This window comes from Hirundo rustica, chromosome 8 (genome assembly GCF_015227805.2).
Source record: "Hirundo rustica isolate bHirRus1 chromosome 8, bHirRus1.pri.v3, whole genome shotgun sequence".
Classification (NCBI taxonomy): Eukaryota; Metazoa; Chordata; class Aves; order Passeriformes; family Hirundinidae; genus Hirundo; species Hirundo rustica.
This window is the reverse complement of record NC_053457.1, coordinates 23,657,479-23,684,307: the sequence shown is the minus strand read 5'-3', so window position 1 is coordinate 23,684,307 and position 26,829 is coordinate 23,657,479. Positions and strand designations below refer to the sequence as shown.

The 26,829-nt window shown below is 42.3% G+C and overlaps 1 protein-coding gene across 4 annotated transcripts in view; it reads left to right on the top strand.

Moving 5' to 3' along the window:
* The window catches only part of NT5C2 (5'-nucleotidase, cytosolic II), a 66,393-nt gene that overhangs the window by 12,219 nt on the left and 27,345 nt on the right, over positions 1-26,829 (top strand). For 2 of the 4 annotated variants that reach the window (XM_058421439.1, XM_040070867.2), the window contains exons 2-3: positions 12,385-12,505; positions 23,354-23,427. In XM_058421439.1, coding sequence (XP_058277422.1) covers positions 12,405-12,505; positions 23,354-23,427 — 175 coding nt within the window. In that variant the 5' untranslated portion in view covers positions 12,385-12,404. Of the gene's footprint in view, positions 1-12,384; positions 12,506-21,854; positions 21,987-23,353; positions 23,428-26,829 lie in introns of those variants that run through there. The other 2 variants (XM_040070870.2, XM_040070869.2) reach the window with 2 other exon arrangements.

The following is a 26,829-nucleotide window of genomic DNA, read 5'->3' as shown; positions in this document are numbered from 1 at the left end:
GGACAGGTCAGCAAGACAGCCTGTCTTGAGTCTTTCAGTGTTTGGGGATGCTGCATTTCCCCGTTGCTTACCTTTGTTAAAAAAAAAAAAAAAAAAAAGGAATATAAAGCACAGCCGAAAGGCAAATACAAACATGTGAACCAGGTCTCTCTGAAGGAAGAAGCGCTCAGCAGACCGCTGTATTCCACCTGTAATGAAAAGCAAGACTTCAGCAGACAGGGCTGGGTGGAGCTCTGCTAGGGAAAAAGGATAAAAATGAGCTTCTTTGCCTAGAGCTGTAAGTGGTTCAGGTAAGTAGAGACTTAGTAGTCGTAGACTATCTGAAAATGCTTGCTCTTCCCAGAAGCGTCTCTCCTAAGCAGTGACTGGTATACCAGGTGATCTTCTGCTAAGTCATTTTAAGTTAATTATGTGAATTTAGCCTCTAGAAGGCATTAGCCTCCGTGTACCCTTAACCACTTGGTGACTGCAGATATCCTGAGCAGAATGCGTCTTGCATGTTCTGTTGTTTATTAGAATTGTTCTTATAGTGGTGTTGAAATAGAATGATTTTATAGAGAGTAAGTATGTTAAAAAAATCTCATTCCTGGAATCGTCAGCAGATGTGTGTGATATTATATGAGCAAATTTATACAACTTGGAAAGAGATTTACTTGCTGTAGTCTGGGGTGGAGTGTCCATCTCTAGCCTCCAATAATCTGGGGACTTTTTCACGTCTGGTCAAAATAACGCTGTAGCCTTTCTAAGCGTTAGTTAAAAACACATTTGCAATCTAACCTTTCCTTTTTGTTTAATGTGATAAGAGATTAGGTAGGTTCTTAACCTCTTGTTTTACACGTGTTTTAACTTCTCTTTCAATATTGAACTGGCAGTTTTAGGAGCCAAGGCCGAAATACTCTGCTTGCTAAACTTGAGCAATCAGGAGGGAACAGATGATGAAAAACTAACAGTGTTTTACTCATCTACCACTCGTTTTTCTTCACAGACATGCAGAGAGTAGATATTAACAAAGACAGTAATAAAAGGCACCGTGAGGCCTCATAAATCGATGTGTGCTGGTGGGGTCAGGAACAAATACTGGAAAGGTTAGAACATGTAGAGAACTGTGTTCCCGTGTTGTGACGCTCAAAGCAAGGCTGGGAGTTTTTCATTTGCTGATTTGAAAGCAATTAGGAGGAGGCATTTCTGTGGCCGCCCAGGAGGCTTTGTGCTGGCTGGGCGTGTGGTCAGCTCTTTTTTTTTTTTGCGGCTGTAGTAGGTCAGGTAACACGCTGAAAAAGAAGCCCTGGGTGAATCAGAGCTTTCACATTGCTCTGCTAGGGACAGAGGTTTTTAAAGGTATCTCAGAACCCAGGGGATCCAAGCTGTTTGGTCATCTGCGGCAGGACAAGACCGCGCTGTTGAATGCATCTGCAAGTCTACGTTGACAAGATACTTGAGGTTCCCTGAAGAGAGAAGTCCTGGCCAGAGGGAAGGTTCAGTGTTGGGAAGTCTCAGCTCAGGTATAAGAGTGATGTGCTGATGGTGCCTTCTTTGTTGTGTGTTAATGTTCTCTCACCCTTCAGGCTGGCAGGTTTCTTCATCTGTCATTTCGTCATGTTCCTTCTGAGAGCTGCTTATACTGAGACAAGTGCAGAGACAACACTCTGTGTCCTCCTCTGCTCCTGCCAGAGAGCACTCTCCTGTGTCAGCAGGACTGATTTAATATTAAAACCTAGGGAACTGAACGGCCGATGGAAAGGTGACTGTTTCCCCAAATTAACTGAGTGGTTTGTGTTTTGCTTGGACAGAGAGTAAGAAGTTTCCAAAGAAACTCGGTTGATTCAGTTGGAAAACGGTTTAATGTAGGTCTTTGGAATCACTTGATAAAGCTGAGTCAGTTAGGTTATCAAAGAGAAGCCAGAAACCTAGCAAGAGCTCAAAGTCATCGTAGATACTCAGTTATTTTACTGATGAATTCAGTCACTTAGGATGCCTAACAAAAGCTGTACGAATTAGCAGTCTTTTGGAAGAGCTTGCGTATACTGCAAAGAAAGTATTTGTAAAATTAATTTACTGGTAGAGTTTCCTGTAGTGGTGCCTTGGTGCTACACATCTGTCAAGATTAAATGAGGTTTGGGGTCTGATAACATCTAGGTGGGGACATTATTGTGCCCTTAGGACAGATTTGTAATTTCACTTGTAATCAGGCAGACTATAATTACTATATTTGCCTCTGATTAAAAAAACAGGTCAGAAAAGTAATGAATAGTTCTCCTTATGGTGGGGGGGAACTTCACACGGTGAGAGCATTTCAAAACACGTACGGTCTTCACGTTCCCCGATTTTCCAGCTTTTGCCTGGCTGGGTTGGTCGGTCTGTGTGGCGTTTCACATCAGCAGGGAGCCGCTGCCTGCTGAGAGCAGAGTGCAGGTAGGGTTTGGGAGCGTGCCTTTGTGGTCTCCATGGGGAGTGCTAGGTACTGGCCAGCCTCTGACTTGGGAAGAAAGAGGACTTTGTGTGTCACAGGTTGCAGGGCAGAGTACCTGTAGGTACTGAACTAGGAGGAACAGAGAGGGAGGAAGTTGTCCTGGCCTTTGGGCACTTCAGGAGAATATGAGAGCCAGCCCAGGGTCTATTTCCGTGAGCTGAGCCTGCACGAAGGCTGTTCTCACCTGAAAGGCTGGATCAGCCTCAGGGAAGGCTTCTTGGAAGGGAGATAGGTAACCATTATTATGGATGAAAGCAGGAAGCCGTGAAGTCTGTATTAGAATGTGTTTTGAGCCCTGTATGTTAGGATAGCAGAGAATCAGGATCCTCCTTACTAAATTGTCTCTGTATTTATTTTCACAGTGCCCTTTGCGGCTGAGGAGTTTCATTATTTTGATTCGGGTTTTGTGAACAAATAGCAGCTTGAAAATTGGCTGAGTTTTGTGTATGAAGTCCCTGGCTTTGCTGGATATTATTCTATGTCTGGCATAGTTCCACAGTAATCTGTTTTTTTGAAAGATGGGTTTATTTGTCAAAATCTGTCTCTTATTGTTAGGTAAGTTCTCAAAAAGAAGTGAGACCAGGTTAGTATATGAGCATTTGGTCAGCTTTTTCCTTAAAGAAGCTGGGAGGAGAAGGAAAGGGAATGGCACTGGAAAAGAAAACTCTTAGCAGGGTAAGAAAGTTCTCATTTTTGACAGAGCAGTTCTCAGAATTATTGGATTGTTTTCAGCTGTTGATCTCAGTGTTTATTTTCAATCCCTTTTTTAATGAAGGAGGAGCCAGTGTTCCCCAGTTCTTTACTCAGCAGCGTGTCCCTTGGTGGGTGTTGTGTCTAGAGCCCTGGGACTCAGGCTGACCAGCCAGTTTGGCTCTTCTCACCGGGGCTGAGCAGGGAATGCTTTCTGCCGAGGCTGGAGGGAGATGTGAGCTCATCTTTCCAGCCTGCAGAGATGGTTCAGGTGCTGATTCTGCTGTCACATCTGTTTGTGTATCCCATAAATGTGTAGAGAGGGCCCATCCTGCAAAAAAGAGGGTTGAAGTGTCTCTAAAAAAAAAATCCTTCTTTTTCTTTTAAAAGACTAGGAAAAAAAAAGTTAGAATGACGTTTCAGTATCTTTGCTTTTCCCATAAAATATTAATGAAGCAGGGATGTGATCTTAAGAGATGAGGGTTTTTTCACCAGTAAACTCAGCCAGTAAGGAAAGAAAATAAAAATGTCCTCCCTCAGCTTCCATGTTCAGACGAAGTGAATTTTGGCTGGTTGCATTATCCAGGCTGTCCTGGTTGCATGTTCTCAGAATGGCTGTGCTACTGAGCCCAGCCGTGCTTCTCAAATACTTTGTCAGTTGCTACCATGCTTCTGGAAAGGCCTGGTGGTCTGCATTTGCTTCCAGAAACACAGTGAATCTAATGAAAAGCATCATTGTTTTGAAACGCTCTGATCTGCTGCCAAAAGAGCTACTGTTGTGTAATCCTTAATAGCAGGTTAGAGTGGCAGTTGCTCCTTGGTTTGGAATTGGTATGTGGCAGGATGATTTCCCGGTTCTCTCTCTGGGGATGGCATGTCTCATCTTGTTCTTCCCTTTGGGAGCTGTGACTCACGCGGTGTTTGGCTGTCCTGAGTTGGGAATAGACCCTTGAACAGGCTGAACATCAGTGGTGCTGCCCAGGGGTGACAAGGGAAGGGAAGAGGAACTGGCAGTTTCCTTTGAGAATGGGGAGCAAAGATTCTGTCTGCTGAGTACCAGGGATTACATTTGTCTCTTCTTATGTTGTTCTGGTGTAAAAAAAATAAAATATATAAATAGTTGGAATAAAAAAAAATTATCTTGACTTCCCTTTCTGATTTGCAGGACTCAGTGTGTATACTTCCATGCTGACATTTCTGCTTTTTGTGATCTTCATGTGAACCTACAGCTTGGCTGGCACACTGTCAGGCTTCATCTCTGCATTCAAAGATAGTGTTTGCAGGTATCATTCAAACGTTGAATTCCTGTTGTGGTGGGCATTGGCATCAAAGTTTACTGCCCAATTTTTCAGCTAAAGCAAATATATACGAACTCTGATAAATATTTTAAAATAAATTTACTATAAATAATTTTTGTAGGGTGAGTCATATTACAGCAAAGGGATCAAATTAATCTCTAGTTTTTAATCTTCCAAGACTCTGGGCAACTAGAGCAATTGCTTACAGGAAAAACATGTGAGTATAGTATTTGAATTATCTTACGTGTTTCTTGCTGGAATTTAACAGCTGGAAACAAAAGGCAGTGAGAACATCTTTGTAGCCAGGTCCATGCTTGCTTTTGGCAGGTGCTCAGTTGGACAGCAATTTGGGAACCTCCGTGGCAGATGTTCCTGCAGGCTGCTGAAGGCCTTTTCCCAAGGAAGAGAGTTTCCCAAGGCCATGGGGGCGCACAGTTTATGTTGGTGTTGGCTGAGCCTTTGTTTATCCATTCACCTTCTGTCCATGTGAAACCACTCTCTGGAGGTTTCTTTTGAACGCTGGTCGTGCCTCAGCCTCGTATCCACTGAGGCATTGGGGTGTAAGGTGAGGAAGAGTCTCCTGAGGCCTGATATTCAGTTTGACTGAATTGCTGTATAGCTCAGACCATTTGGCTTTTCTGCATTAATTCCTGTCTCTGTGAAAGAAAAAAAAAAAAAGGCTGATTGAAACACCCACACACTTCATTTAGAGCCCTCTGATGACGGAAGAAGTATTTGAGAAATTTGTTGTTTTATAGCTGACTCTCCTCTCTGTTAATATTTTGTGTTGGCTGATTTATTTAACTTCCAGTTCCCAGGTCTTGTTCAGTCATTGGTAGACTGAGCCCTCCGCAGTCAGGCTGCTTGCCTGTGTGCAAAGGCTTCTAGACCATTTCAAGTCACCTGCAGAGCTGCTCTCTGTACACTGGCAGCTTTCCACTCCAGCCTTGCTCTCTCTCACAGGTGTATTCCTTTCTCAGTATAATCAGTGTCATTTTAAAGGGGATACAGCCACCTGAAGACAGGCTTCCAGCAGAGTTTGTGTCAGTGACAGAGAGAGACATGGAGTCCTGCTTGGTAGTCTTGTACATCCAGGGATCATATTTGACCTAGAGCTGCAGCATTTCTTTTGGAGCTCATGTTTGCTAATTCTTCTCTGTGGCATAGCTCTTGTGCTTCTGGATCAAGTCTCACTTTCCTTAAGTATGGTCCTTCTCCTTTTTTTTTTCTAGTGCTGGGAGAACGGGGTGCGCTAGAGTTAGAAAAGTGGAGAAATAGCATTACCCCTAACAAACTCTTTGTGTAAGAAGCAGTAAATTGGAAATAACTAAAACAGTAGTTCTGGAGGAAATAGTGAGAAGCATGAGGTATATGGAATGTAGAAAATACGCTTATTAGCTCACTGGAGAATGGAGTTCCTGTTTCAAGGCTTTAAACTCATATGCAGGTAGATGAGGAGAATGGATAGTCTCATGGTACTCAGAAAGGGTCAGATTTGAGGTTTGCTCCTCAGAGTTCCACTGCAGATTTCATCATTTTCCAAATTCTATTCTAACCACCCATAACAGTGATGATAATCAAATAATACTTGAAATATTTTAATGAACTAGTGCTGCTTGGAATTCCTGAAAGAGTAGAACTCCTTGGATAGAAATGGATGGACATGAGAAGAAACTTCAAATTAATATATTTCTGTGTTTTAATGTGTCTAGTGCATTTGGGTCCTGGAGTATTGCTGGAGCTCGAGGAACTGCACAGCCACTCTGTGGGTATGATTGTCAATAGAATTATTCTGATTTTAAAAATCCATGTGAAATAAACAGGGTTTTGTTAAATATATTTTACAACTCATTTGATACACAGACATTACTTTAGCATTTGGCCTTAAAACAGAAAAAAATCAACCTGAAATTAGAATCCCATAATAAATGGAATGAGTAGAATTCTCCTTTCTTATATTTTACCCATTCAGAAATAGTCCTTGAGTAACCACTGCCTATCAGTCAGACCTTAGTCAAATGAACATATGACTGGGGATGCTTTACCAATTCCACTAAAAGCACTCTCTTGAAAAAGGAGCTTCATGATGTAAGCCCTGTGGTGGTGTCCAAAAGTAACTGCTACCCCCTTCCTGTAGGAAGAGTCAGAGCCAGTGTCAGAGATTGCTTGGAGCTGGGATGTTTAGTATGATCCATGGAGCAAGGAGAGTGTTATCAATCTAATGTAATCCACAAGTGGCACCTGTAAGCTCACTACACGTCTGTGGTTAACCTTAACAGGTTCTTAGCAGCAGCTCTCTGCCTCTTTAATACCCTGTAATCAGTATACAGAATTATCCTGCTTAAAGCCAACCTCAATTACCATGAGGTGAGAGTACGCTTTGAAGTGTCTCTTGGAAGTAATTTAATATTCTAATATGAAGGATGTGTTTTGCCCATCCTGCCATAACGAATGTGGAGCCTTGCTGTCAGATAGGCAACCGCACAGAAGTGGAAGATCTTCAAGTGAAGATTCTAACTTTAGGCACAAGGAGGAGAGGGGGAAAAAAAAAGTCAGTTTTCTGGTTTAGATCATTTACAAGCATCACTGCTTATCTCTCAAGTCATGGACATAGTAATTTACCAAAAGCATCGCTAATTAAAAACACCTTTTGGAAACAGTTTTCCTTTGGCCATCAAGCAGAAGTGTTGGCAGTAAAAGACAGGAGTGGTTTGAATTGTCATCCCAGGGCTGTGGGGGAGAGGGAAGGAGCTGTGTGAGCTAACGGAGCTAGTGTAGAGCTGCAATTCAGAATGAAATCAGACCATCATTTGGCATCCATGCAAGCCCTGTGTCTTGGAGGCCGTCGGAGCCTGTGGCTCCTGTCACGCAGAAGTACAGGCTGACCTCTCTGTGTCTGCCAGTTGGTGCTAAGTATTGAAATTTGAATTTGTGTAAAAGTATACTGTGCTAGGAACATGCAGTGTATCTGATTCATCCTGACAGCGCTAGGAACTCTGACTTTTAGCACAGAGACTGAGGAATTAGTGCTTCTGCATTTGATTCCTGCGTGCTCTGTGTTATTACCTTCTCTGCGCCTTGCTATCCTTAGCTGACAAAACGGGGACAGCACTTTTGCTGCCCGTAAATGTATTATGTGAACGGGAGCTGGTGAGGTGCTTTGGGATTGCAGGTGTGAGAAGAGAAGGGCACTTCTGGTGAGGCCAGGAGCCTGCCCAGCCCCTGCTTGCACAGTGGCACTGGGAGGTGCCATTGAGGGGGTTGACACAGTCCTGGCCGCTTTTCACTGTCCATCCCAGAGGATCAAGAGGTATGATGCTAACCTGAGTGGATTTCACCTCCTCCAGTGCTCGCTGTCCCAAGTGTTTAGCCTGAACAAGGTGCAAGCTACTTCTGCCCTCAGTGGAGGGAGTGGAATGCTCCTAGAAAGTGAGTCACTCACTTTTCCTAACCACCCTTGAATGGACAGTCCTCTAAGCTGCAGAAAAGATCGCTTTTCCCCTCCCTTGCCCCTATTCCTGAGGCAGCGTCATGACCCAGACCAGGAATTTATTTGACGTGAGTCGTGAACGAGCCACCCTGTTCCCGCTCCCTTTGCTTTTTCCAGTCCTCAGGATTTCAGGATGGTTAACTCCTCCCTTGCTGAGACCCCACAAAGCACTTTGAGATGGAGCAGCGCTGCAGCAGGGAGCCAGGTGCTGCTCCAGGCTTGGCAGGGCGTCCCAAGGCTCGTCTGTACTCCCACAGCCTCCGACTAGACACAGAGCTCCTAAGCGATGGTTTTCTCTCTGCTCGCTTCCCGCTGTGCACGTACGTGTGTGGGCTGTGCTGCCAAGGTATTAATGGTTCTCGAAGCAGAACGTGTGAGAAGAGGCAGATGTAGAGCACGGTGAGTCACTTGTGAGTACGCTACAACCTTGGCTTCAGTTAGGGATGCCTTTGTTTTCCGCTCTGTGAGCTCTCGGAGAATATCCTGGAAGTAGTGGGGTTGTCACCAGAGTTTTGTTCGTCCCTGCGTTTTAGCGTGTATGCCTCTGATTTGGCATTGCATCGTCAAAGTGTCAAGGTGAGCTCAGAAGAAAAAAAGAGAGGCTGTCAGTGCATTTAGCATGAACACGTCAGATATTATCAGCTGCAGAAATTTCTAACTATTTGCTGCCCGAAAAAGATTTGAAATGTAATAGTATAACTCGAAGGGAAATGTGTCAGAACATTTTATTTCATTTCCATGAGTATTTTAAATAAATGCACTATGGATAATACTTTAAATCATCTAAAATCTGACAAGTTGACTTAATTCAAAATATATACAAAAAAATCTCATGTTCTTTTGGACCAAAGCGAATGTGCTGGGCAACAATTCTGTATCAAAGCTTTGCAACTGAGATTTAAATACCTTTTCAAAAGGAATCCAGTACCATAAATGCTATCAGATGCTTAATTAAGACAGCACAAGCAAGGAGCATGTTTGCAATAAATTATGGGGATGTGTTCTGACATGCTTTATCTATGTAAAGATTTCTATTTTTATGTGAAGCTATTTACAGATTATTGATTTCAAAAATAGATTTGTAACTAAAGAAAGATGAATCATATTTCAGTTGCTTGGAGTTGAGAATCCTGCCCGGCTGTCTGCCTGCTCCCTTAGATGTTTTTTCTAGTGGCTTACAAGTGTATGGAGTGATTCTGTCCTTCTTATTTTACTCCCTCTATTTGGAAGAGGGAGTTTGGATTCAGGGACCAGGTTCCAGGTTTCTTACCCACGCAAGCAGGCTGTTTTTTATGCTTTTGAAGCACAGAATAATTTCAGTAAAGTCCGTGAGGCTTTTTGCATGAGTAAGGCTTTCGGGTGGCAAAGATCCCTCGCAATATATTTCGTCGGTTGTCACTGTTTTTTTCCAGGGCAGCAAGCTGTTGTCACAGTGTCAGTGGAGCCTGCTAAGCTGTAAGCCTGCCTTTGGTACATGTAATAAAAACCTTTAGCATAATTTTTTGCTGCTTAATGCTGTGTTAACATTAGAAGAAATATTTTAATAAATCAGGGCAAAGCCTGAAGGTAGAGGTAATATTTTTCATTAGAGGAAGCTTTAGAATATGAAAACTCATGCAGGCTTGTGTACCCAAGAGCCTGTCTGTTTTTTCCAGCCATACCAGTTGGTCTGATAAAAGATACTACCTCTGTCTACAAACTTTGTCCCGCCAGCACACTCTGTTGATTGCATCTGCAGCAAGATACTGCTGGATTATTAAAATAATTCAGGCCTTCTTTGCTTCGTTATGGAAACTCAGATTTTTTTTCAAAGGAAAAAAAAAAGTCTTCCTCAAGTCTCAGCTTTTTGAAACCCAACACACACAAAATGATGCTGTCTGGTTTCTCATACTGTAGAGGAGGGTTTCATCACCTAGGAGTTCAAACTGCTTCACTGATTCCTTGTTTTAGAATGGATATTTTAAAGGTAGCTTGCTAAAATTCTTCTGTCACGTGGACTTTAGGGTATTTTGTAGGATACTGTCGTGCATACTGTCAGCTGTCTGGCGTGGATGGCCTTTGGAAGCAGTCCTAGCTATGTACCTGTGTCAGCATCCGATGTGCTGTTGTGGTGATGGGAAGCAGAAGAAATGGGAAGAGGCTGGCAGAACACGATGTCTCTGGTGTAGTGTGGGTGTAAATCTTTGAATCTTGCTGTTGTCTGGCTGGGTAAGCAGAGTGGTGTACCCCTTCCAAACAGCAGGAAGCTTGGATGTGGTCTTGTTTGGAAGACCTAGACCCAGAGCTGTCTAACAGTCCTGAGGCCAGCCATGCAACAGTTTTTTCAGAGCTGTTTAATGTGCCTTTTAGAGGATTTCAATGAGTATGTCTCTCAGATCCAAATCTGGAGCTCCAGGCTAGTAGCTATAAAATAGACAAAGGTGGTGATGATCTGGACCATCTCGAATGTCCATGGGGTAGATGCTTTTCCACCCTCAGAGAGCACAAGCCTTTTCTGTAGTTTGCAGTCTTGGGGTGTTAGCAGATCGCTCCCTCTGCTGCGTGTCTTGGCTGAGTCTGTGACCCTTGCAGGGACACTCTCCTCTCCTGAGCAGCCCTTGCTGTCCCTGAGGAGCCTTCCCAGTGAAACGGGAGCAGGTCGCTGCTTGAGGGGCCTTGAGTTCTGTGTCCTGTGCTGCCTTCTGTCTGCCTTTGGGCACGGCTTGAATAGATAGCTGGTAATTACTTGTAAAGCCCTCGGTGGCTGTGGCTGGGGCTATTTTGGAAGCTAATTCTCCCTGCATGCCCTGTTGTGGAAGTTGTGGCTGGCTGGAATGGCCCGTCACCCTCTGGCTGTGGTGACCTCCTCTCCTGGGTGTGCTGCGGGGAATTCAGGGGGAGAGCTCTCAGCGGTGGCATGCGGTCTCTTGGGCTGCCTGCCAGCGCCTGAATTTGGTGACCTTTAGCATGTGGCAGAAGATGCATTTGTAAACCTTGGTTATAGTAACTGGGAGACAAGCAGAGAATGCTGGAGGAGGAGGAGGAGGAACGTATTTTTTACAGATGAGCTGTTTGTTCTCTGTTTGATGTTTATGACCAGCAGCTGGTAGGTAAATATACTAGGAAGCGCTGTGACAATTGGAACTGTTGGTCTTTAATGGAATTTAAAATGAAAAAATTATACCGATTTCCTTGAGGAGCATGCGTGTGACACTTGAGAGCGCTGTGACTTCTAGCGCTGGTTTGAACACTTGCTCTGCTCTCTACTTTGCTGGAATCATTAAATTCCCTTCTGTAGATTGAATGCAGTCATATTTTAGAGGTGTCCAGATGTAGTTGCTATATCATTATCCATGTAGTTTGTGGGTGGTTTTGTTTCTTTTAAGAAGAGCAAACAACCCAAGGCCTGCAGTCCAGCAGTTGTGTGGGTTACACAAGAATGTGGGTTCATGTAATACCTAGTTTGGTATCGCTGTGGGCTGTGTCTCCCACCCTGTTCTCCACACCAGCACTAATGACAGCATTGGGCAGGCTGAGCTGGGTTCAGCCTGGGTTCGTCTGACTCAGCCTTTCCTCACCTTTGGTCTGTTGGTTTTGAGAGGTGAGGACTTGGGCTGGTGAGCTGAGCTGACCCACCATGGGGCTGCTTCCTAACCCCACGTGCTGCCAGGGCATGCAGCAGCACACGTGTCTGGCTGGAGCAGCAGGCGAGCAGGATTGCCTCAGTGTGCTAATAACAGAATTGGGAAAGGTGCCCCTCTTTCCTCACACCAGGCCCTCCTGAGGAGGACTGTCTGTGGCTTGGTTGTGACAGCCAGCACTTGAGAAGGGGTGCTCATGTTCGTGAAGATCTGCTGGTGAATATTTGCATCGCTCATGTTACAGGTTTGCAGTGTGTTCTTGCTCTGCTTGAATGTGTCTGACCTGCAGAGGACGAAGGATCGTCTTTCTGCTTTCCTTCCAATTGTTTCTGCTAATTTAGCATCAGTTTGAAGCTTTGTCTTTGCTTAGAGATCAAATGGCCAGGGACAAGGATCTTTGTTTTCACTCTGTGGTAAAAGTGGCAAGGTCAGTCCCAGTGGGGCTTGTACAGTTTACTCTGCTGAATTTATCTCATGTATTAAGGGTTTTCTATCACCTACAGCTAATGCATATTGGTAACTCTAGCATCAAAAAATACCCCTTTTCAGCAATGAAAACAAGGTGTCTGTTTGTAAATGCATTTTCACCCTGATGGATAGGAATATCTTTACAACCTTGTAAAACAGCCTTCCCAGCTCTCTTTTTCAATGTCTCAGAGCTGCATCTAACTTGACCTGCATGACTCAGGTCATCCCACTGGACACTTTGTGAGACTTCCCAAGTGGCACAGGAGTTCCTTCATATCAGGAAACAGACAGCTTTCTGGCAAAACAAACCTTGAACTTAAGCAAGCTTTTCTTTGCTCTATATTTCAGAAATAAGTAAGCATTTGAAGATGACAACCTCATGGAGCGACCGACTCCAGAATGCAGCAGATCTCCCTGCGAACATGGATGGACACGCTCTGAAAAAGTACCGCCGGGAAGCCTATCACCGGTAGGTCGTCCGTGAAGCTCCAAAACGAAACAGAAACCCCACATTTCTTGGGGGCATTTTGGTGTTTAGTAAAACAGGAAGGTTGTTCTTACCTTCCTCGTAGAAGTGTTGGTAGAAGAGAGCTTAGGAGAAGACGCTCCACGGTACTGGCCTGCAGGAGTTTGCAAACGGCTGAGTTGAGATAGGTGTACTAGAGCGAGAGAGGATATGCTTCTTACTGCAATCAAAACATTAATCAAAGTCTGATTTTGGGTAGAAGCTTTCAAGTCAACACTCAGTGGCAGAGGTTTTATAATAATTATTGCCGTGCACACTGGGAGAGCAGAGCCTTAGACGCTGGAATGCACAAATATGAATAAGGAGGAAATCAAATGGAGTCAGAAATTGTTTGAGAATTACACCTAGTGTGATTAACTGTGTGACCACAGGAGCGTGCAGGAGCACTAGGCAAGTGCCCAGCCTTTTCACTCTTAGGTGTACCTAAAACCATCTTTGCTGAAAAACAATTACAGTAAGTAAAGATAGAGTTCAAAATAAAAGGGATGTTATCACTCTTAGTTTATAGTTTGGGAATCAAAGTGTAGGCACTAGGTTGTTTTTACAAGATCACAATGGAGGTTTGGTTGAGCCAAGAATTTAGTCCACAGCTCTCAAGGTTCCAAGCATAGAGCATAAAAGATGGATGAAGGCTGTATCCTTACGAGATGTCTGGTCTGCTACAGAGTTAAAAACAACAGCATCTAGTAATTGTCAGTATTCTGTTTGTGGGAGGTGTATCTTCAAAGTTTAGCTTGGTTATTTTGAGAAGTCATACAGTGTGAGGATCAGAGGATATTCAGCAGAAGGGGAAATGTATGTCTAATGTAGAAACATAAAAAGAAGTCAAGTTTCTCAACCTCATGCTTAAATGCCATGTTGCATTTGTGATTCACATTGGTGGTATTTCTGGGGAAGTGTTTTCAAAGTGTTAGATATCTTTTGATTCTCCAAATGGAACCTAATTTAAGAAAAAAGCCTTCGTGCATCGTACGATTGGCCAGGTTGTGCAAGTTGCAGTGTCCAGGGCCAAGTAATGGATCCTGTGATCCAAAGCTTTCCAATTTCCAGTGAATATGTTTGAGCAATATGTCTTAAGTGGTGGCATTATTTGAATCTCTCTGTCAGCTGGTTTGTCAGATATGGAAGCATTTAATGAATGTAACTATATATAGCATGTAAGAAGAGAGGGATTTTATATCATTCCCTGTCAAAAAAATCTTCGCCTTGTTGCAGTCATTGACAGGTTTACCTTTGTGTCATAAATTTATTTAAAACTTCAGCTCATTCAGATTGATGGAAATCAAGTCAGAGTAATGCCTGTATTTTTTTCTAAGTATTTCCTTAACGTTTGTTATGGTTAAGTGCTGACAGTTTGCTAAATGTTGTACTGGATCCAAAGGAAGCTGTGCTTGTCTTTAAGAGCTCATACATTCAAGTCCTCATCATGTTTACTCTTACTTGTGTAAGAGGTCCTTACTTTCAGAAGGAATTTCCTTATGGAAAATGGGAGTGCAGTCATGTAAAGGAGAGTTTCCCACTAGGAGGTGGGATCTGGTAGCCCAAAATTAGTCTGTGGTAAAGTTTAGGTACCTGCTTTTAGCATCTAGAAATGTCTTGTGCAAAGTATACCGAGCAGAAATGCTTCTAGCATCTCAGATTTTCATGGAAAGCACAACATTGGAAGTACATTAAGGGGAGGCACATTTTTGGTTTGGAATTGCTATCCTCTTTCAAAGAGAGAGAGGGGAGGCAACAGGAGAGAATGAGAGAACCTGATGCCAAGACTGTAGTATAAATCTGTGCTATTAATGGCTTTGGTATACCAGTTTCATGGGAGTTATTTTGATAATCCAGTATTGTGAGAATCTGAAACAACCTCATTCCAGAGGCTGTGTTGTCAGATTTCTATTTCTGGTACTTTTCATGGTCATAGTGTTAACAGATGTGATGTTACTTTAAAAACTGCAAACTTAACATGATAGAGTATGACTGAAGTTATTTCCCCTTGGTGTTTGATATTATAATTTTTAGTGTTTTATTAGTGCTTCAGAAGCAGAATACATGTGCCACAGTCACAGCCACGAGTTGCAGGATATAAATTTGTTTCACTAAAGTCCAGGTATGCTCTGACTCTTGGATATTGCTGAAGCACTGCAGATTTTATGAAAAAAAAATAGAAAATACAAGGTGTTATTGTCAAGATTATTTTCTTTCTCTTTCTTGTTTTTCTTCTCTTTTTTTTAGTCTTTTTTTCTGTCTCTTTTTTTTCTTATTCCAGCACCTAAAGGAAAAATCCTTGAAAACATGAGTCTAAAATGACTTAGAAACAAAACGAATAAGAACATTTAATTTAAACCTATTACATTTTTGTTACCTCAAAGCTGGCCAAAGTTATTTTATGGGCCCAGTCTGAAAGGCTGGAGGACCTTGGCAGCTAACACCACACATACAGATGAGCATAAGTGGGACTAGCTTTTGTTACCTATGTTGAAAGCCTAGTTGAGCTCAAAGTCATTCAGGAGTTTTTGCTGCTAGGAATGCTTAGTTCTCTGAAGTGAGAAATTTAAAAAAAACTTGTTTCACTGTTTGTTTGCTTCATGCTTACTTAAATAGCAGTGGAGGAACCTAAACCAATCAATTTAACATTCTTGTTCTCATGAAGTACACCGGATTTGATATGCTTGAGTTGTAAATGAATTCAGATGAGATAAGGGGGAAAGCTTCCCAAAGCAAAATAGTTTACCTTAAAAAATATATAAAAATGTTTTTGTGGCCATGAAACTTTTAAAAACCTTTTAAAAATTACCTCTGAAGATGCCACTCTAATAGTCATAGTTTACAATGCTCATTCTTACTTGGAATGTATTTTTTCAGGTGCTGCACTTCTAATTGTATGCTAATTGATGGATGGATGTTCAACATATAATAATTGTTGGCAGAAGTCCCAGCTGAGACTGGTTTAACTGGTGTAGTGCATACTGACTCAGAGTATCATGACTATATCATAATGATTTCTGAATGCCATGGGCAAGAATGTTCCGAATCAAATTTTTATAGCTATCGAATCAGAAAAATCCATTTAGGAGGAGAAGTGGTGGGGTTTTATCTTCAGGGAATTTCTGACAACTTTAACGAGAGGTTTTGGTGTTGCTGTCAGACCTTTGTTACACAACACTGCTGGCGCCTGTTGGAGGTGAGGTCTGAAGATGAATTAATATGCAAGCTACATGTTACTCATTCTCTAGCAGAGGTCACTGGTAAGAGGATACTGCATTACTCTGCTGTTGGCAACACAGATTTTAATTCGGAAATCAAATGGGTGCGTAGTTCTTGGGAGGCTTTTCCTTGGTGTGTGTGGTTGTGAGGCCGCCTCCCTCGTGTGCTGCTTGTTGACTTTTCCGGGTAGAGGATAATCACTAGATCATTTGTTCTGGAGGAGTACTGTCATTTAATGTGATTGTAATTAGGCAAGAACTAGGTTGACTCTGAGCCACCAAATTGCCCTAGTGTCTATTTTTTAACCTGGAGTGAGCACTTCTAGGCACCCTCTGGATTATCTCACATAGCTCTTCGGGGTTTAAATAGCAACCACATCTAGTTAAAGCAAATAATGGAAAAAGTTGGTGCTCCATCCACTCTTGTTACTGACATTTACCAAGATCCAGGAAACAGGTATTTATTTATATTTATTTATCCATGGTTTTGGCTTAACGGAACGGTAAGGCTGAAATGGCCTTTTTGTTAAACATACTGGCTTTGGGATGCTTCTGCCGTTTTGCATCAGAATAATTTGAGACTTCTCATCCTGAATGTGGGCTTTCTGTTGTTGTTTTAATTGTGGGTTTTTTCCTTGCTCTCTTTTTTACTGGTTAGTGCAGGGCATGTGGCATCGTGATTCCTAATCCTAATTCTCCTGCTGACTGCTAATAGAGTATTAAATAAGTTGCTTCACAGTTTTGTACTTAAGTTTGCTTTCAGAGCACCTTATGGTGGTGATATAAGTGATTTTAGCTGTCACAGTACACTGAGATTCTGGATTAAAAAGCAGTAATTACTTTAATAATGGCCAAGCAAATGGATTGCCAATTGGTTGTTTTGATATCATGGATTAAAGACGTACTTTAGCTTGTTCAAATTTGTAGACTCTGGGCTATTCACTGCTAATCTTGTTTCTTCACATAATTGTTACTGGATCATCAGTTATTGCAAACAGGTGGAAATGTTGTATAAACAAGGCTGTGAGACTTGAAACTCTTCATCTGTTTAGGTGGCTATATTTAAAGTCGCTTCAAAATGATCAGTTCATTGAGGTGGAAAATTAGAACAAATCTTCGCCAGTCTGAAAGCGCTCTTTTCATGAGACACATTTGGGCAGGCCATGTGTGGAGTCTCCATGTATTGGGTATCTCTGGAGGCTTTGCTGCCCATGGTCTGTCCCCCTGGGTCCGAGCAGGCTCCTCGGACCGCTGTGGTGGCAGCGTGCGGCTCTGTTTTGTTTCAGTGCTTTAGACACTGGAGGAGGGAGAGGGAGTGTCAAGTCTGCAGAATGGGCGAGCTTGTAAAAAAGCGCCCCACTTGCCAAATGAATAATAAAGAAATTACGTTGTAAATGTCCCGTGATCCTTAGCTTTAATAGTTTCAGGGAGCAGACAAGTGTTATTTTGGGATGGAATCCATATGTGGGCTTCTTGGCTCTTTGCTATTGCCTGGGAAGAAAACCCAAACAATAAAAACAGAAATTGCCAAGGCTATCTCTTTGCATCTGATTCCTGCAGAATTTCGGAGGGAAGCGCTCATAGTTGTGTTTCTGGATACAGCCTCATCATGCTTTGAAGTTCCAGTCATTACTGCGTTTTCCAATTTTATGTCACTATAACTGTGCAAGGACAGTTAGACTTGTGAAACTATGGGGCATGGTGTTGGAAACGTTATTACAAATGTCCAGGAAATGTTTATGCCCTTATTTTGTTTCCCCTATCTGATACTATTTCATCCCCATTTGTCAAGCCCAAATACTATCTCTAAATACGATTACAAATATTCAGAATATTCATCTTTGGTTGAAGAAGGAATAAAATATAACTCTGAAAAATCTAGAATTAAAAAATTAAACAAAAATGGTATGGAAAAAAAATATGGAATGGTTAACAACCTGCCTGAAGAGGCAGGACTTAGCAAAAGAACTATTTTGTTGGTTTTAAAATTTTAAAGCAGTTTCTTTCTTCTCTAAGGCAGCTACCAAAACATCCAGCACCCGAAGAAGAGTCATTTTGATGATCTGGTAGTATCTTTAGACTGCCCACATGCTTTGTACGAGATAAGTAAGGTCAGTGGGGGAGTTTGCTGCTGCTGGTGGGAGTCACCTGTGACTGTAACGTCATGCAGTGACACAAGTCCCCAGGCAGACCACATCTGGGGACTGACTGGTCATACTGAGAACACGGAGTTGTCATAGCAGTGGAGGGATGTTTATTTCATTGTTTGCCTTTTTAAGGAGGCCACAGGGAACTTGGGTGTGGGACACTATTAAAAACTAATCCAGTTAGTTCCCATTATTTCCTTTTAACTCTTCTAGTTTATTAAAAAATGGAAGTTATCCATAAAGCAAAGATTAACCTAAGTTCCTAAACCCTGAGTAAGTGGGAATCTGAGCCTTCTGGCTAGTTAGTCCCTGTTTTGTGGTTGGCTCAAGCCCAGCTGTCCACCACAGGCTTTTTTAAACACAGGTGTGGGTCATGCTTAGCCAGCTCCCACTCTATTTGCTGTTCCTCTCGCCAGTGTTGCAATTTTCTTTGTGTTTATTTAATTTCCAATGAAACGTGCTGCCCAGAAAAATGCTAATTGCTGCAAGGTATTTCTAGACACATTTGGAAAATTATTATGAAGTGCTCTGTTCCAGAAACCTTGCCTCACGTTGTTCATTTCCTCGCTATGAGGAATTGTGAGCCATGTGCCAAGTTCCTCCTTAATTGTAAAGTTCTGTGCATTTTGTTTATTTTGTTGGTCAAACTACAAGACTATAATACGTGCAAATTACATTCAGGGCACACAGTTCTTTAGAGATTTTGCACAAATAAAATAAAAACATTTCTCTCTCTGTGTTTGCTCCTCTCTGGTGTTACTTGAGAAGAGTTGGGATTTAAGTTCCTGCTGCAGAATTGATTGACAAGAACAGTAACAAAACCAAGATCAGGTCTCTTGTGAAAATATAAAGGACTATGAATTGCAGAGTGGTGGCTCTCAGGGCTGTGTGACTCCCCTGCTGCATGCTCAGCAGTTCCTTCTTCCTTGCAATACAACGCATTTTTCTCTTACCCAAGCACAATCTGCAGAGCTCAAAAAGAAAATAAATACTGTCATCATTGAGAGCCTTCTGCTGTGGCCAAGCTGCAGGGTTTAATGTTTGAGGAAGAACTCATTAGAGAGGAAACATGCTTCAAAGTTTCCCTGAAACAGCTCCTCAAGTGCATTTTTCCAAAGGTGGGGATCTGTGCCAGGCTAAGCCCCCCCAAGTCCAGGTACTGCTCCCCCAATCCCAGCTGTGCTCAGGGAGCCTATGGAGCTGGGATATTGTCCCTCAGCCGCCTTCCCCCCGTGTTCCACACCTTGTGTCACTCCAGGCACGCTGCTCAGAGCAGAAATGTAAAGCCTGGTTTCTCATCAGGAGGAAAGGATGAAGGCAAGAGAAAGGCAGTGCCGTGTTTAGGGAGATGCTCTGGGTGCAGACAGGTGTGGAGCTGGGTTTAGGCAATACTGACCTCTGCCTCGGCACAAGGAATGCAGAGGGTGTTCTCATGCTCTTCCTACAGTTTGTTTTGTCTTACTGCCCAGTGCTGGTAAGTTTTTTGATCAGCTTAAATTTTAACTCCAGTGCTTCCAGTTAAAGTGACTATTTTCTAAATGGAAAAAAACCAAATTCAGGGGAAGGGAGAGTGTGATTTCTTCTGATTCTGGCACGTGGAGAAATTATTCTACATTAAAACTTCCTTGCCTAAAAATGTTAGATCATTTTAGTTTTCCTCTTATTCTGACACTATTTCTACTGTTTGTAATCCAGAAGCATCTTTGCTTTTTGTTCATCTGGATGAGCTGTAAAAAACTTGTTATTTCATCCTTTCTCTTCATGACCAGAAGTGGATCATTTCCCTCAGGTGGTTGAGGTTCTTAGGGTTCTTAGGGCCCTCAGGTTGCTCTTGCTTTATAGTCGTTAAAACAACTCTTGAGATTTCTCTAAAGCATTTGTTCTGAGGAGATGTTATCTTTTTGTAGGCAGCAGACACAATGTGAGGTTGAAGGGGGTTTGGAGAAACCTGATCTGGTGGAAGGTGTCCCTGCCCGTGGCAGGGGCTTGGAGTGTGATGATCTTTACACTTCCAACCCCAAACCATTCTGTGATCCTGTGATTTGATTGGTATTCTTGTAGTCAGGCTGAGTGTACCTTCAATGAGAATTTAAGAACAGCTTTGCAATGGGCTAAGTCTGTAGCTTCTGAGAAGCACCTGGCTCTTCCCAGCAACTGTCCTGGAGATTTAATCTCAGCTTTTAATTTTAGTTTCTAGGACAGTGCAGATATTTACTGCTTTGAGTAAAGCCCTGAATTAAGCCAGTCAGTTTCTGGGAGTAAATATTTGTAAGTAGCTACTTACTCCCTTGTGCTTAGAGGAGCACTGTTCATGGCAGATTTCTTTATCAGGATTTAAAATTGAGGTCCTGAGTGCATACGAAATAAACCAATATCTCTCTGGGCCTTCACAAGAGAAATGAAACTGGTCCTTTTTTTTTTTCCTTACCGCTGTTTAGTCTGCATTTAATCTGCCAAGTCAAATGCGAGTTTAAATTGATTAAAGTGTTCTCATTTCCTGTCCTGAACATGTTGTGTAATAGTCTTCTTTAGCTTTTTTTAATATTTGCTCTGTCTCACTCCAGCACTGGTGGGTGAAGTAATTACCACATCAGATCAGTTGGTAGGATGCCTTGAAATCTGCTAGGTTGGGGGGTGATTAGACCCTGCCAGTGCAGTTCATAGGTTATAGGCAATAAATGCAAATCGGTGGAGAAAGAGGCATCTTCACCAGCTGTTACCAGAGGTTGCTGCTATGGTAATTTTCATGTTTCAGTCTAAAGACTTATTTTGGAACAAAAATATACTAATGGGTGCTATTTGTTTTGTTGTTCAGAAAACTTTTCCAGATCTTCAGTCTCAAGGTATGCTGGTTTTGGGTTCAGTTTCTAAATACTACAGAAGCAAGGGATGACAGTCTGTCAGAGGTTTAGAAATCTTTCCATGGTTTTTGGTCAGTTTGGTGTCATCATCATATGGCTAAACATAGGCAGGCTGGACTGGAACACATCTCTTGGGTCACAGCTCCCTCGTTTCTGCCTTCCACAGGCACTGTCATATTACCCTTTTTGTGAGTGCATTCAGCTGTGTCTTAGTACTTGGGGTTTTTGTCCTCAGTTGGGAAACTTACCAAATGTCGCAATTTTGAAATGCTCTTGTGATCTTTAAATTTCCATTCTTCTTCCTGTCCTGTCAAGACAGTCAGAAAACCGTGCTGCACGGTTTGCCTAAAGGCAAGAGCAGAACTGGACTCTGCAGGTTAAACAAAAAATGTTGCTAGTGTCTCCTGGAAGTATGTTATTCCTTCTTAAAGCTCTGCATTCTCAGAAACAGGCTGCACAAACATGAGATCAGAAATTACGTGCTTGAATTAGCTAATAATGTTTCCCGACAGCAGCAGGAGCGGCAGCCGCACGTAATCATATGCATTACACAGAGTATCAGACTGTATTTAGAACTAAATAGTGCTTCTCCTTGGTCTCTTGTAAATCAGAGCTGTCTCGATGTGAAAAGACAAACACGGATTCAGATTGCAGATTCAGATAATTTGCTCCACCTACTCAAAAGCCAGCTATTTCAGGAGCGAATTTTAGTGAGTTACGAGCTCATCTCTTATTTCTAAAAGGCATTTCTTTGCCAGTTACCGGTGTTCGTCCTATCGCTTTGTCTTCTTTAGGTAATACATAAATCTATTAGAAAAGAGCATCATCTATAACCTCCAAGGCCCCTTTGTGACAAGCCCCGTTGTCAAAGGCAGGCACTTTGCCAGGAAACAGTGACTCCCAGAGAGAGTGTGCAAGGTTAGGGGAAAGTCTCCCATTGCCAGAGAAACTGTATTCCGAGTGGATTTGCGTGGAACAACAACAATATCCAGTGACTGGTTAAATTAGCCACAGATGTGTTCTCTGGAACACCGTCCAAGAAGATACACAGTACTTTAAGGCTCGGTCCAGGCATAATGATCTTCTGAAGTCAAATCAGATCCAAGCAAAATTGCACGGGTACCAGGGAAGCTTTAAAGGAATTCTGTAACACGATTCAGACAAGTCGATGAATCAGACTGCTGCGAGCCGAACGAGGAGCGCGTCGGTGAGCGATGAGGTAAGAGGGCTGCACGGCAGCCTGGTGCGAGCGCTTTGCTGATAAAATCCGGGCTGTGGCGGATTGGCAGTGCCGGCGGAGAGCGGCGGGGAGCGGCGGGGAGCGGCGGGGCGTTGTGCTCCGCTCCGCCTGCCCGGGACGGAGCTGGATCTCCGCATCTCCGGATCTCCGTGCGAGCGCTCGGCTCTGCGCTCGCCGCCTCCATCGCTGCCCCTGAGCGCCGCGATTGCTCCTCCTGCGAGGATGATCACTGCGCGGAGGGCAGCGCTGAATCCTCGGAGAATTTTCACGTGCTGAAATCAGAGTGCAAGCGAAGGCTCTGGGACTTCTCTCACGCGGGAGGATTTTGTCTCGGCATCGCGGCTGGAGCAGTGCACGGGGTTTCGGTCCGAGATGGCTGTTGAAGAGCTCGGCTTCCCTCCCACACGCGAGTTCTGACTCTCTTTTTTAAAGTTCAGATAAGCCGATGGAAAGAAATCCTGTTGAATTACAGATCTGCTTTATGCTTTAAAGTTCTGGGGAAACATAAGCAGCTTAGTTACCGTCGTAGTTGGAACGGGAAGCAAGAAAAGCTTTTGTTGTAGTCTCTGACCTATTTCTTTACCGCTTTATTTACTTGAACTAAATTGGATATTGTGTATTAATGTTGTCAGCCAAAAGGGCCTGGAAGTATTCGGCCTAGAGCCTCTTTGTAATAAGCATTAATGGTAAAAGTCGAATTTACAAAATAGCAGTTGGCAAGTTTCAGAGGTGTTATAAATAAAAATTTTCACAATAGAAATGGCATATCTTGTGTATGAAAATTTTTCTCAGTTGCTCTTTTTCGAAGCTTTATGAAATGTTTTTAACGGTATTGGTGCAAATGTGAAAATGGATCTGTTTGGGTTTGCTTTGAATTTTCAGATATAGTTCCAAAGAGGAGGCAAATGCTGTGAATTTATTCACAGAAATATTATTTGTTTTCCTTCTTATTTCTTACTAATAATTTATTTTAATCAGGCAAACTATATTGCTTTGCATCTACTGCTTCCAGTTTCATATCCTTTGAGGTCTGAATTCTGCTTCAGGAGATTTTGCACTTCTATTCTTAGGAATTTTTGCAGGTCACATGGAAGGCCATGTGTGTGTGTGCATGCATGTGTGTATGTCTTTGGACAGCATAACAATAATTAGAATAACTCTGCAAAGCCATGGCTTTGCTTCAGGAGAACTCGCAAAAAATGAGACTTGACTCTGTTTTCAGGTATATTTGTTGATTTTGACCTCTGGAAGCCAGACCTCTTGACAGTGGCAGAATGTGTTTGTTCTAAAACGTGAGTATTTTGAAAATGCTCCTTCCTCTGATGACATTTATTCTCTCTTTTCAGAGTCTTTGTAAACAGAAGTTTAGCCATGGAAAAGATAAAGTGCTTTGGTTTTGATATGGACTATACACTTGCTGGTGAGTATCTTCTTAAGTTTTTTATAATACTGACTTTGTTTGGAATATTGCTTCTTACTGAGCAAAAAAACAGCAAAAAGCTGATTGGGCTACTCCAGTTAACAGATGCTGCTTCTATTAGTAAATGTATCTTTCACTATTAATTGCATTTTCATTTTAGGTGTTTCTCTTAATTTTTTTTATCTGCAAGCTGTATTTGGTCACAAGCCATGTTACCGTGGCACAGTTTCAAGTGATCACGGGTGTCAAGAAAACCGAAGCTTAATGAGTGTGCTTCCTTAGATGCCACCGTGTTTTGACAATGCCCCTTGTGCATGCTTGGGTTTGAATAACAAGGTGATTTCTTTCATCCTCGGTGCATAGAGCAGGCTACACCCTTGGCCAGCAGGTTCTCCTGTGTCTCGGGAGAGTAATTTTTGCATAGGTTTTCCTCTTTCCCCTTGCTGTGTTAGCCACATGAGTGACTCGTTTTGAGAGGAGGCATGGCAGGGGGAGTGCCTTATGTCAGCTGAACGAGTTAATTCGTAAAGCTTTGCCCATTCTTTGTGACAGATGAGCTTTGGGAGGTTGCATAAGATCTTCTAGTTTCGTAAAATTGTTTGCATGGCTTCTGCATCTTTCAGATACTCGACAGGCAAGTTCCCTGAGACTTTTGATGAGAGGAAATAAAGCTATCATTTTCTTCATAGTTACGTATTTTAAGGAAGGAAAAGATAAAAAGCTCACTTCCACTTTCCTAGGTTATAGTATCACACAGGCTGTAACTGAGGGTGTCATGTTCCATCCTGCCTTCCTTCTCATTACCACTTCCAAGGTTATGGATAAAAAGTTCCTATCACCATTAATATTTCAGTTTAGAGCTGTTGGGTATATGAACTGAGAAAATGTGAGGTAGAGTGTCAGGGTCACCTAATAATAGGTTAATGCACTATGTCAGCTATGATCATCTGGTTACTGTGTACTGAGAGGGAATGAGAGATGGGTAATGTGGCTGGGGACAGTGTGAGGGTCAGAGCTGGGGTCAGAGGCTAAGTGAAGGGCAGGAAGGTTTCCATGGTTCAACTTCAAGGAGCAATTTTGGAGACTGTGGCAGGTAATTGCAGTTTATATTTAGATCAGTTCCTTGTGTTCTTTTATCTACAAGGAAGTAGTTACATATAAAAGGTTTAGTTGTTCAACGCCTTACTTACACATCTGTTTAAAGTTCTTGCCACTTTTGGAGTCATGAAGTATATTGTTGTTTATCTGTGCTGGATGTGACTGCAGGCATGTGCTTTCTGTTTGTGTTTCCCAGCTGTGACAGACTTATGGCAGTACTTTTAAGGGGTGCACAAAAAACAGTCATTCAAAAATAAATGCTTTAAAAAAAAAAAAAAAAAAAGTTGTGGGTTTCACTTCAGCAACAGAGAAACAACTTCTGTGCCTTTTGCAAAGGAAGTGGTGGCACTTCCCAGGGACCCAGGTGATCCCAGTGGGGCTGGTGTGGAGCATGAAGTTTGTTGCTAATTTTCATCCTGACAGAAGGAGAGCTTCAGCAGTGTCTTTACTTATCTGACTGTTCATTTTACTCAGACATTCCTTTTTCCTGTAAACACAAAGCAAATGTGTTGTTATCCACCAAATGATGCTTAATTTGATGAAAGGAAAAAATGTGAATGTTTCAAGCATCCTAAAGCAGTACCAGGGACATAAAAACCTGAGGCTTCCAAGGCTGGAAGATCACAGTGCACAAGATGAGCAGGCAAAGTCAGTGCATTTGGGGGAGAGTTGAGTTAGAAGGTGTGCAGAAAGAGAAATGGGATGTGGTCTGAGCAGAAACCTGAAAATCTGGACCCTTGTGGGGTAAGCTGCTCTCCTGTGACTTCTTCCATGGTACAGCAGAGATAATAGTGGCAGATCATTTCACTAGGAGTTGTGAGAATGCAATTAGATTGGAAAGCCTTTCGCAGATGAAAAACATTATGACTGGTAAGTACTATTCCCCTTTTTTCCACTCAAACTGGAAATTAACTTTTGAAATTACGTGGTTATTTTCTTGTGTTTCAGAGTCGTCCTTTCCTCTCCGTGTGGGCTTTTATTTTCTGACCATTATTAGCTGTTTATAGCTTTCATACAAGAAAAAGTACTTATCCACTGCAAGGGCTTTAAAGAGTGCAGTGTTAGAATATGATTACAATTATAATAAATTAATTGGAAATTATAATGAAGAAGTGAAGTATTGCAAGTAATTGCTAAGTTAGTGCATTCATGAGACCCTGTTGTGTTTTCTGATTGGTCATGTTGCCCTTTACCCACTCTTTCACATGGACATGCTACTTGTCTTGATTAAAAAAAAAAGAAAAAACAAAAACAATGTAAAAAGCCAGTTTGTGTGTAATTTAACATCTGGAAATAGTATCTGCATACCAGATGGTGCATTCTGAACAGAAGCCTTTTGGAGACCATTCAAAACACGTAAATAGGCCAAGGAAAAGAACAGAAGCATCTCCAGTGTCATTAGCTCCTCATCTAGTTTTCTGCATTTCTGTACTTTCAGACATTGCTAGGCCACTTTTCCGGAAAGCTTTTAAAAATATCCCAAGCACAACCTTCCAATTCAACAGCTTAAGGCAGGCAGAGTCATTGACCCTGCCAAAATGTGTATGTGACGTCCTCTTTTGTGGTGTACTTTCAAATCAGAAATAGACTGATGACAGTCATGCATTTGCCATCTCAGAAGAATGATTATTTTGATACACACTGAATTACCTGTCTTGTAAAGAAGTACTCCTGTCTCGTCTCTTTCTCCTTTCCGAATCAAGGACCGCTGGTAGCACCAGAAGTCTTCCATAGGAGGTGGTTCAGTACCAGAAAAGTCAGGATCACTTCATGCATTTTGAACTTTAGGAGCTTGAGACAGTTTTATTCTTGTACCTTATGAATTTAAGGACCCAGATCTACTTACAATAACCATCTTTTCTGTCTAGAATAATCTAATTTTGGTAGGGACATGGCATTTACATTTTGAAGTCTTTAGTAACAGCTACCATGCACACGCTGCAGTGATCGTGTTCTACTACCAGCATGTCTGAGAATGTCAGCTTGCCAGCTGAGAGCAGTTCTAGTATCATCATGTTACATTGCACATAAAGTACAATTTCATGCGTTATTTTGTAGAGTAGTATTTCTTAGAGTTATTAAAGAACCACTTCACTCAGAATTTAAAAGAATTCAAGGCTGATACAGCATTTCTGCAGTGGTTTTGTTCACTTTCAAGCCAAAATTAGGTTAAACTTGGAATTTTTGTAAATAACTCCTGTGTTCCCTGATTGTGCTTCTCTCTTTCCTTGCATAGGGTTGAGAAATACTGTTAATGATCAGGTTGGGCAAACAAAGTCTTTTTGTGTAGAAGAGCCTGAAAGT